This window comes from Ctenocephalides felis, unplaced genomic scaffold, assembly GCF_003426905.1.
Source record: "Ctenocephalides felis isolate EL2017-DRISC unplaced genomic scaffold, ASM342690v1 CF-g0.4_SCAFFOLD_00845, whole genome shotgun sequence".
Lineage (NCBI taxonomy): Eukaryota > Metazoa > Arthropoda > Insecta > Siphonaptera > Pulicidae > Ctenocephalides > Ctenocephalides felis.
The window spans coordinates 12,303,728-12,316,092 of NW_020536999.1; the positions used below are offsets into that span (position 1 = coordinate 12,303,728).

General features: G+C 31.0%; 2 protein-coding genes across 2 annotated transcripts in view; one reads left to right on the plus strand and one right to left on the minus strand.

Moving 5' to 3' along the window:
• The window catches only part of LOC113377958 (SPARC-related modular calcium-binding protein 1-like), a 116,996-nt gene that overhangs the window by 41,839 nt on the left and 62,792 nt on the right, over nucleotides 1-12,365 (minus strand). The gene's annotated exons all lie outside the window — the stretch shown is intronic.
• The window catches only part of LOC113377965 (SPARC-related modular calcium-binding protein 2-like), a 12,287-nt gene continuing 1,232 nt past the window's right edge, over nucleotides 1,311-12,365 (plus strand). The window contains exons 1-4 of the mRNA XM_026618442.1: nucleotides 1,311-1,842; nucleotides 4,136-4,347; nucleotides 4,409-4,523; nucleotides 8,166-8,555. Of these exons, the coding sequence (XP_026474227.1) occupies nucleotides 1,311-1,842; nucleotides 4,136-4,347; nucleotides 4,409-4,523; nucleotides 8,166-8,555 (1,249 nt within the window). The remainder of the gene's footprint in view (nucleotides 1,843-4,135; nucleotides 4,348-4,408; nucleotides 4,524-8,165; nucleotides 8,556-12,365) is intronic.

Here is a 12,365-nt window from a genome sequence, read left to right on the forward strand (position 1 = left end):
AACATAAAACTTTATTTTTCCTGAAATGTTAATAAAAATCTATTGGGCTTATTCTAAGATCTCGAATTTTCACAGTTTAAAGAAATAAAAATAAATTACTAATTAGTAGACTAAGATTTTTATTTATTCTTATTATGAATTTAATTTAACAACACCTTTCTTGGCTTTTAGGATTGGCGAAGAAAGGGTCTATTTAATAACTTACCGTGGTAAGTTATAGTAAATGGCAAAAAAATCGAAAATGAAATTTTTTATATATCTTTACGTTTCAAAGGTTTCTGAATATGTTGGCATACCTTAGAAAAAATGGATGTATGTGTGTGGTGTGCGGATACAAATTTTCGTCACCGATTTCGGAAACATGTATCAACCGATGTGAATAATTCAAAAAACATTCGATTCGTATTGATAGGGAGACGTCCTGATTAGTTTTTGGCAAAGGCAGGTCTAGCCGTTTTTGAAGATACGGGGCAAAAAGTGCCGAAAACGCTAACTCAGTTTTTTAAGAGAACCGGAGCGTCCGATTTTAATATTCAAAAAACATTTTACTTGAGGAACTGATTAAATTTTTGGGAAGGCAGGTCCAGCGGTTATGGAATCTCAATAAAAATATGTTAAAAAAAAGTCATTTGGCGGTCAAAAATATTTATTGGACATATGTACATCAAATTATCAAATATTTTATAGAGATTTTAATAACGTGTATATATTTTTTTTGGTTTTTGTACCACATGATTACGGTACGGGAAGTTTCAGCAATTTGCCTTAAGGCACGATGCCATGCACTCCACTAGTTCTAGAAAAAAATCATTTTAAGCTTGTGTCTCGAATCATGCTTATATGTCAAAGTAACAAATCGCTCTTTTAGAGGCTCGTATCTCAAAATACTCGTAAGTCGGAGTAATATATAAGCTTCCGCACCGCACCCACTTGAGATACATTATGAATTTTCAAATAGCAAATTATCAATCATGTTACTTCTAATCTTTTCTACTTTTTCTAGATGTAAAATGTTATTTTTTATTAATTATATTCCTGATTAATGAGTTAATCTAATCGAGCCCATATAGAAGGTTTTTAGATTTTTGGGGAGCCAAAACGCCGACGAAAAGTCAAAAATTGGTTCCACACACCTACTTTATCTTAATTTGGTGTCTTTCCATTCAGAAACGTCGGTAAAACGTAAATTAGCATTTCAGATTTTTTGGCAAAAAACATAAACTTTTCTTGCAAAAAATTTTTAGTTTTTTAATATTTTTCAAATTTCTCATTCCTTATTCCCAATCTGATTTCAATCCTCTATCCTTCAGATGAACGATTGCTCCATCCGCATGCGAGAGTGCATGAACAAAGCGGTGGCGGTGTCTCGTACATCTCGCTCCATAGAGACGACCAGGTTTCAGAGATTTCGACCCGTTTGCGGCTCCGATAATCACACTTACAAATCAAAGTGTCACCTGGAGAGACAGCAGTGTCTCGGCTTCGCGGTTACATTGAAACATAACGGACAGTGTAAGGTGAGTCGAGTGGTCGAATCAATTCATCCTCGTGATGATAATGTAGGTTTAAGAAGAAGTCTCTCTAACAGCTATTGTTTTAATAACTCAAATTTTTGTTACTATTTCAGATGCTTGTCTTGCGAGCAAAGCCTACGCCCTTGGAACAAGCGTTCTAAACGTCCAGGAAGCGTCAACTTTCAATTCATTCCGCGTTGCAGGAAAGACGGCGGGTATTCCCCGGTGCAATGTTTGGCCGGATCGGGTTGCTGGTGTGTCACCAGACGTGGACAGCCTATCCCTAATACGAGTGTACGCACTGGCAGACCTCTGTGCGCCAGGAAAGGTAATTGATCAACATAATTGTTTTCACAAATACCTCTCTTAAGCTAGCAAGACCTGTTGTATTAACTTCCGTAGGGTAAGTTATTGTAATCGTCCAAAAATCGAAATTGAAATTTTTTGCATTTCTGGACTTTTTGAGGTTTCTGAACATTTTGGCATACCTTAGAAGAAATGGATGTGTGTGTGTTTGTATGAATACAATTATTCATCCACGTTTTCGACCGCACTGATCAACCAATTTGAATGATTCAAAAAACTTTCGATTCCTATTGATAGGGAGATGTGCTGATTAGTTTTTGACAGAGACAAGGCAGCCGTTTCGAAGATACGGGGCAAAAAGAATCAAAAATGGTAATTCAGTGTTTGAGAGAACGAAGAGTCCGATTCGAATAATTCTAAAGACATTTTATTTATATTGACTAAACTAGGAATTGTTCAAATTTTCGGAAAGGCAGATTTAGCGGTTATGGACTCTCAATAAAAATAAGTTAAATAAATGCCATTTGGCGGTCAAACATTTTCATTAGACATTGGTACCAAGAATTTTAATTTTAAAATTTACGTAAATGGTTCAAACAAATGTCCTCATCATTCGGTTCGTACTCGATCGCGAGGCGATTTTGCCGTTTCGGAGGTATGGAGCGCAAAGGGTGTAAAAACGGATCATCCGATTAAATTAATTCAAAAAACATTTTGCTTGAGTAGACAGTGTGCAAAAAATTCTTTTACAGAAATTTCGTATTATGAAAATTTTCAACAAAAAAAAATCAAAATTTTTGGAAAAATTCAAATTTTCGAAATTTTTCATTTTTAAAAAAAAAAACAGATTTCGAAAAAATTAAAAAAACACCGACATTTGAAAAAACGGTTTCATACAAAAATTTGAGAATATTTCTTAATTTTCAAAAAATCGGATATTTTCAAAAATTTCTTAATTCTCAAAAAAGTTAAAAAAAACACATATTTTCCAAAAAAAATTCAGTTCGTAAAATACGCTCGTCGCCTAATTTAAAAAGCACTTTTAAGTTTAAAGTATGCATTTATAATAATCTATGTGAAATTATTCAAAACATTGATTATTTTCATGTCTCGAATGTTTAATTACGGTACTGGAAGTTCCAGCAAGTTGCCTTGTCACACCACTAGTTTATTTATATATTTATCTAACAGATTGCAGAATAAATTGAATAAAAAAAATAATTATTACTGACTTCATGATATAAATCAAAATAGTCATTGGTGTAAATGAATTGCTTGGCGTGAATTTAATTTGTACAAATGTTTACTGAAACATCAAGACCTTAAACACGTTGTGTTGTCAAAGAAATTATCCAGATGCATCATATAAAATCTCTTTGATATTAAATCAAAATAATTGTTGTATCAGCAGCATTGATTATTTATATGGCGAAAAATGAGCAAGATTTATATGAGGCATTTTGTGTAAATTTGTACCATATTATTATTTTTTACCAAACTTATTGTATTTTTACCTATGATGTTACTATTACAAATATTACCAAAAAATGTACCATATTTAGTAATTGCTATTTTACTTCAATTACTAGTTATTCTAATTGCTATTGTATTTTAATTGTTATTTTTGTAAACAAAATTGTTTTTTTTTATAATCATATTTATTATATTTTTTATTGTTCACAGCAAAGTCAACACATAGGAGATCGTCATCTAGAGAGAAAAATAATAAAAAGGTAAAACCACTTTTTTCAATAATTTTATGTTGTTATAAAAATTATATCTCACTTTAAAAGGCTAATAATATTAGAATCATTTTGCATTTAAGGATGAATTTTAAGACATAGTACAATGATTTTAAATAATTTTATATCTTCAATTTACGATATGATTCTTGAACTTTTGCTCTAGTTTTCTTTTAATATTGATTTTTATATTGTCAGTGAAATATGCTAATTAATGATTAGTAATACCTAGATCTAGGCTAGATGTTCATTGGGCGATGAAATTTATGGAATTTTAATATATAGGTTATTGATCCCAAATTGTAAATAAAAAATATGAAATTTGTTTTCATAATCTCTCATACCCGACACTCCTGTCTGACTGAGATATGAAAATAATATATAAATAATTAAATAAATAAAAAATAAAATAAAAAAACACATTTATTTAAGTCAAAGTCAGAGACTATAATTTGTTTCCTGCTAAACAGAAAAAATTGAATTTTATTTTACATTTTTCTATGATTATTTTTACATTAACCTTTTTAATTACCTTTTTTACACATTAGGATTTTTTCTATCTATTTATTCCAGGTTGTAGCAAATCAGACAGAGCATCCTTCAACCTGAATCTCATAAAAATATTCCAAACTGAATATCAGAGGTCACAAAGTGGATCTTTTACCTCAAATGGTAATAACGACGATCAAATAGTTGTCGACTGGAAATTTTCATCAATGGATAGTAATAAAGATGGATGGCTTGACAAGAATGAGTATCGAGAACTTAAAAGACTTGTGAAAAAAGTAAGGTGAAAATTATTTATTTTGAATAAATCTATAATTTCATGTATGTACTACTTTTCAGATTGTTAAACCAAGAAGATGTGCAAGAACTTTTGGAAGAGCTTGCGATTTGGATCATGATGATAAATTATCGAAGACAGAGTGGGAAGACTGTTTATCGAGAGAAGGAATTAATCGTAAGTTGAATTTTATTTATTCCTGATCATAGCATCATTTTATCTCAACCAATATCTTTCGAACTGTTTTTGATTTTTTTAAATCGATTCGGTAGTATGAGCTGAAATGTGGATGAAAAGTTTAACACTTTTTTCCAAATAACAAAGAAACGGCTTGGCAGATCGTCGCACAAAACTGAAAAACGATAAACCTCATCGAAATACATCAAATGGTTTTTAAATTTCTGAAATCGGTTCAGGCGTTTTTGAGCAAACTTCGATGAAAGTTCTAAAATTGAACGACTTGTCGTAGGGCCGTAATATTTCAGTATGATCTATGAGACTATGGTATATACCGTCATAAAAAAATCATAAAAATTGTCGAAAAAAATTTTAAAACAAGAAAACGGTCCGGCCGATCTTTACCAGAAACTAATCAGGTCGATATCCAACCAATATCTTTCGAACGGTTTTTGAATTTTCAAAATCGATTCCGAATTGCGGGCTAAAACGTGGACGAAAATTTTTTCGCTTTTCTGCGATTTACAAAGAAACAGCTCGGCCGATCGTCGCACAAAACTGAGAAAAGCTAGTCCTAATCGAGTTACATCGATTGGCTTTTAAATTTTTGAAATCGATCCAGCAGTTTTTTGAGAAAACGTCGATTTACAACAAAAAATCTGTTCACATAAGTTTTTCAAATTTGGTCTTATTTGATTCGGAGTGGCTTGAAACGTTGAGGAAACATAAAATTAGCGAATTGGATTTTTTTCGTGAAAACATTAACTTCTCCTTCGGGAAGTGAAAAATGTCATAAAGTTTTAATTTTAGAAGATGGAGAGCACAAAAATTTGGCATCTGACCCATGAATTTAGCCTGAAGTCTGTAAAAAAATTTTTTACAACTTATTTGATATTCTCGATTTTTTTCTAATGGCAAAAATCGAAATTTGGCCATGAGCGTAGTTCACACCAAAGAGAGTCCATAAAAAGCTCTGGAAAAATTTCAAGTAAATCGGTGCGGTAATATTTGATAAATCGTGGTTATCGCATCGAAAAACACAGTTTCGAGAAGTTATAATTTATGAAAAATTTAATTTAAATTAAAAAAAAAATTCATATTACTATCTCTTTACATCAGCCCCTGCTCAATAAGATTGATTGAGTTCACATGTAGTTGACTTGCAAAATAATATTGCATTGCAGCAGTCAGCTGTCTGTTACTTCACTAATTAAAGAATCGAGATACATACAAACTATTTGCAATGCGTCTCCAGTGTTATTATTTAATTGCAGTCAATTAATCATCAGCAAGTGCTTTAAACGACCTAATAATAAGCTCAAAGATCCCCATCATTACACATCACATTACGTAAATGATAAAAAATCTATATCAAAACCACTGAGTTAATAGATAAAAAGACCATCGAGTTGCCTTTTAATAAAAATATATATCAAAATATTGAAGACAACCATGGGGTTGCCTTCGAGAACGAGAATTTAAGCGAATTGTTGTAAACATAATTTAAAATGCATATTTTTTCAGTTTCTGAATCTTGTCCATGTATCTGTTATACAATGTGCAGGAAAACGCCCACAAGGCTTTTACTCGGTCATTGTCTAGACTCATAAATTAAATCATCTAAATACTTGTCGTGGAGTCATTGTGGATAAAACCATAGGCTCCATTAATAAAATTTTATGACAGATTTAACTTTAATATTGTATGAGTTATTAAAACCACAATCAATAAAATGGTCTTTATTGAAAATATAACTTCGTTATATATTATTAAGCTGATGGAGACGATTAAAATTGGATCTAAAATCAATCGTATACAAAATTTAGAAATGCAAAAAATAAAACTGGAGGAATTAAAGGTACAGAAACTTGCCTGAAGAGAAAAAAGTGTGATTTGTAAAACACCAATAGTATATTTGGAACAAAAAATGATGCTTTCATTAACTTCTCGAAGGGAAAGTTTATGTTTTCATCAAAAAATCCGATTCGCAAATTTTATGTTTTCTCGGCGTTTCAAGGCATTCTGAATCAAAGACCAAATTTGGAAAAAGTATGTGTGTGTGTGTGTGTGAACAGATTTTTTGTCGTGAATCGACGTTTTCTCGAAAACAGCTGGGCCGATTTTAAAAATTCAAAACCATTTCCATGTATCTCGACGAGGACCATCGTCGAATTTGTACTACGATCGGTCAAGCCGTTTCTTTATAAATAGCAGAAAAGTGAAAAAAAAATTGTCCACGTTTTAGCCCGCAATTCTAAATCGATTTTGGAAATTCAAAAACCGTTCGAAAAATATTGGTTCGAAATCGTGTTGATTACTTTTTGGTAAAGAAGAAGTTTTCTTGTAATAAAGTGTTAAAAAAATTTTTTTCGAAGATTCTTATTAATTTTTTTAACAAAATTTTGTCGTTTAATTTTAAAAATTCGTCTAATTTTGCAAAAATTCGTATCGTTTTTTTGGCGTTTGTCGAAATTTGAACTTTTATCGACATTTTCTCAAAAACTGCTAGACTGATTTCAAAACTTTAAAAACCAATCGACGTATTTCGATGTGGATTATCTTTTATCAGTTTTGTGCGACGATCAGCCAAGCCGTTTCTTTGTAAATAGCAAAAAAAAATTTGTCCACGTTTTAGCTCGCAATTCTGAATCGATTTTGAAAATTCAAAAACCGTTCGAAAGATATTGGTTGGGAATCGCGCTGATTAGTTTGTGGTAGAGATCGGCCAGACCGTTTTCTTGTAATAAAGTGTTAAATTTTTTTTTAGACTATTTTTTTTTGACGGTAGAGACCATGGTCTTATAGATCATACTAAAATAATATTACGGCCCTACGACAAGTCGTTCAATTCAGAAAAATCATCAAAATTTGAAAAGAAAATAACAGCGTTTTTCTTGGCGTTTGTTAAAATTAGAGATTTTATTTGGTATTGCAATATAGTACCTGGTCTTAATAAACTTAAAAAACAATTATAATCATATGGAAACTATTACAATAATAAAAATTTATTGAATTTTGAATATTTTAGAAAATACTCGGACTTGTATTAGTCACGTGTTCAATTTTCAGTAATGTGTGATAAATCCACTAGGAATACTTATAAATCATGTGGGAAGTTCATATAACTTACCTTAAGGAAAAATACCACTTTTAATTTTTATATTTTTTCATAATCTCCAATAAATAGTATTGCCAGTTGTGCGACGACGAGTTAAATATTGGTTGCCAGTTGTGCGACCTTTTAAAAATCACGTAAAACTCGTGCCTCTTAGACCTCTTAAATTTAAATATTGGTTTGTACAAAATTTAAAGGAAAGGGAGCGTCCATTAATTACGTAAGCATTGGTGATAAGTCGTGATATTTAAAATTACACCCCTCCCTCAGCAAACATTACGTGCATTTTTAGTACCTAAAAAATCGTAACATTTTTGAGAATGTTAGGATTTTTTTTAAAGTTGAGGTAAAAAATGCGTGATATCTTACTAGACTAGACTCTGCCCCACGTGATATTTTGTGATTTTTAGTAAACCTTCTCCCCTTCCATTTTTAGGGCTAACGTGATTAAGGACTCCCTCAAACATAAACCTTTGCTTCAAAAAATTAAAAAGTGCTAATATTTACTTTCGTTTATTTTTTTCCAGAAGACTCCTCAGGTTCCTCCTCATCGTCCTCCTCCAACAACCACCGCAAACCGTCTTACCCCATCAGCGGCGTCACCACCGTGGAGCGCCTACAGCCCGTGAACAGAGGCGGCAATTTCCCCGTATCTTCGACCTCTCACCGCCCCATCAACGTGTCTCCTCCCAGTTGGAGCAAGATGGGCCCCCGTCCGATCCTGGACGACTCCGAGGAAGACTCCGATGACTTCGACGAGGAAGAAGAAGACTTCGACGACGACGTCGGCGATCTGGGTCACCACTTACCCCCGCTCGGCGGTTCTGGTGGTCCTGGTGGTCTTGGTGGTTCCGGCGGTCGACAACAGGGTGAGCGTGGACCGCACTATAGCGTACAGAAAACAAAACCGGCACTGTGTATGTACACATTATTCATTTGCTAACAAAAACCATTTGTAGATGGCGGCCGGACAACTATTGTCCGGCACGAGAAAATGTATCGGCTGTAACGTATGTAGAAGCTTGTGTAAGTTGATTTTTTATTAATTTGTATTTAATTCGGGTCGTATATGCTTTTTCTAGTGATACACAAAATATGTGCTTTACCCTGATTTAGTATTTTCCGCACTCGATAGAGGGTCTACTGTTCCTAAATTCAGCTTTTTTTTAAAGAACTGATTCTCTTATTATTATACACGTACCTTTTAAGGGGCACAACCAGTGTAACCGCCTAAAAATAGGTGATTTTTGGGAATTCATATTAAAAAAACTACTTTATCAATCATTTCAAAATTTTAGGAATATATTTATACATGTTTTAAAAATACGTAGTAAGAAGAAAAAAATTAAATATTTTTTAAGTTTCTGTCGATCTCCAACAGCGTCACAAAAAAAGGCCCTTCACTGCTGCAGTGATTCCGTCCTTCTACATGGATGAAATTTAAAAAAAAAATCTCGTTAAACTAGATAATATTGTCTGTAAAATGAACTACGATAAAAAAAAAAATCAAAAATTGACAAAATGGCGGCGTTTTTTTAAAAAAAGTCGAATTTTGGCTGTTTTTAGCCTGCCACAATTCGAATTTTAATCAGATAAAAAAATCGATAGTTCATTTTACGGAGGACTATATATAGAACATGTAAAAAAATTTGATAGTAATCGGATCATTTGTTTTTGAGTAATCGCTGTAGCAAATTCAGCAAATGCTGTTTCGCGAAAAAAGATAAAATGATCATTATACTATATACTATATATATATATATATACTCTTTAAATGGCTGTAACTCAAAAACTATCTAAGATATCGATTTTAGTATATCGATTATCGAAATATGGAAAAATTCAAAATTCGATTATTTGAAAATTTCACACTAGGTGTGCCCCTTAATCTCAATAACCCTTGGCTATTTCCTTCCTTTGCGAAACTTTAAACGCGTTTTCTTCGAATTTCACCATTTTCACGATCTTTTAAATTTTACTGGACCGATTTACTTGAAATTTTTACAGAGTGTTTTTTATAGTCTGCTTATCAGTATGAACTACACTCAACCCCAAATTTCGATTTTTATAAAAATCGAGAGTATCAAAAAAAATTGTATTTTTGTATTTGTAATTTTTTTCTAACATTGCTATTTTGTGAAAATTAACTTGTCCATTATTTATCATTCTAGATTATTAATATTTTTTATTGTGTTATTTGGAGAAATAAAATCAGGATCACGTGCCAATTTTTTAAGTCCTTCACTTCATCACTTGCAAGAATCACAACTATTTTTTTTATTTTTTTCTGTGTTTTTAAAACATTAATTAATAACTTATAAAATAATAAGTTGTAAAAATATTTGCATTTTTTATTATAGTCCTTCAAAAATCGCATAAAATTCATGCCTTTAGACTAGAATATCTGACAATACCCTTATTTAATGCCCTCTAGAATAAAACGTATTTAATAACTAAAAATTTGCAAAGTAACAAAAAATTACATTTTTTATTCGTTTTTTTTAGTATTATACTCGTATAATACTATTTAGTTATAAAAAATTATATCATAGAATTGACTCTGCAATAAGCATTTTATCAACAGCTATTTCTTTCGTCTTAATAAGTCTAGCATATAATTTACAAAGAGGTTTTTAAAAAACAGATAACAAATAATTAACTACAAAATAAAAGTAGTAAATGATGTATAAGATTATCATTAAAATTTGGTAATTGGTTTTAGGAATCTACGACGAAATATATATTTAATTCATCATTAATCTACATTAAAACTATAATTTAATTCACATATTTTTCATTCAATCGATTTAATTTTCATAAGAATATTTTCATTACGTTTCAAATTTCATCTCGATTAAAGTATTAACCAAACAATAAATTTAACATTCATAATTAACTTTGATTTTATGATTTAATAGAAAAACTATTCATGGTTTGCACAAATAATAAGATGAACTTAGGAAAAATATGTATAATCTTTGCATGTTATTAATTAATTATATATCTTAATAATTATACTTAAATAGTGTATACCTAATATAATGTTTTTTTATTAATTTTTACTAGATGCATGTTGCATGCAAATCATTTCTAGCATTATCGCACTTTGCACTTATTATACTATTTTCATTATTTATATTTATTAAGCAATATTATATAGTTAATATTAACTTATAAAACTGAAGTTCTCGTGATTATTGTTCGCAAAATAAGTATTGATAGGGAGATATGCTGATTAGTTTTTGGCAAAGGCTGGTTCAGCCGTTCCGAGCGTACGGAGCTAAACGTACAAAAACTAGCAGTTTTTGAGAGAATTAAGTATCCGAATTGAATGATTCAAAAAACTTTCTGCTTGTTTTGACAAAATAATTGATTTTGGCGGAAAAAATATTTCATTTTTTTATTTATTTTTTTTTTTCAATTTTTTTTTTTGTATATCGAAAATAATTCAGATTTTAATTTTAATGGTTGCTAAAGTTTTAAAGCTCACTTATATAATTTAAATAAATAATTTTAACTTTGTAATCCAGTTTATATAATTCTTATAAATATTAGACAATGTTACAATATTTATAATAATCTATTTCAAAACATTTAATATTCCTCGAACATTTTGTTACGGCACGGGAATTTCTAGCATTCGCCTTAAGGCACGATGCCATAACACTACTAGTTAATTTTATAATTTAAACTGCTATTATTTAGTACGTATATTCATTATAAATACTTATCCATATTGAAGCAATTATTAATTTCAAATAAAGAATGAACTAGCTGTAAGTGGAATTCTGTCTTAAGGCAATTAAGGCATCGTGCCTTAAGGCAAATTGCTGGAACTTCCCGTACCAAAAATATTATTTTTTTTAAAAACGTTTAACATTTTTGAAAAAATTACTTGAAAAATTAGATTTTTGAGAAACTATAGATTAGACAAAAATTACTTTTTTTTGAAAATTTAAAAAAAAAAAAAATTTTTTAATTTTGACATATTGTGAAAGATCTGAACTTTTTTTCAAAGCAATCGTACTGCTTTAACTGCATACGGTCAAAATATAAAGCGCGTAAGCGCCGCGTCGCTGCTAACGCATAAGCTTGGTACGGAACCCATAGGAATGTTAACAAAATGTATACTTATTGTTAAAATCTCTGTAAAATATCTGATAATTTGATGTGCATATGTCAATGATCATTTTTGACCGCCAAATGGCTCATTTTTTTACTTTTCCTCCATATCTCCGAAACCGCTAGACCTACCTTCATGAAAATTTTATCGATTCTTCATCTTGTCAATACAAGTGAAATGTTTTTTGAATTATTCAAATCGGATGCTCCGTTCTCTTAAAAACTGAGTTACCGTTTTCAGCACTTTTTGCCCCGTATCTTCGGACGGCTAGACCTGCCTTTGCCAAAAACTAATCAGCACGTCTTCTTATCAATACGAATCGAATGTTTTTTGATTATTCAAATCGGTTGATCCGTGTTCCCGAAATCGTCGACGAAATTTGTATCCGCACATACATACACACACGCACATACATACATACATACATACATATACATACATCATAATACATACACACACCACCACACACACACACATACATCCATTTTTTCTAAGGTATGCCAAAATGTTCAGAAACCTTTGAAACGTAAAGATATATAAAATTTTCATTTTCGATTTTTTTGCGATTACTATAACTTGCTTGCCCTACGGGAAGTTAATTATC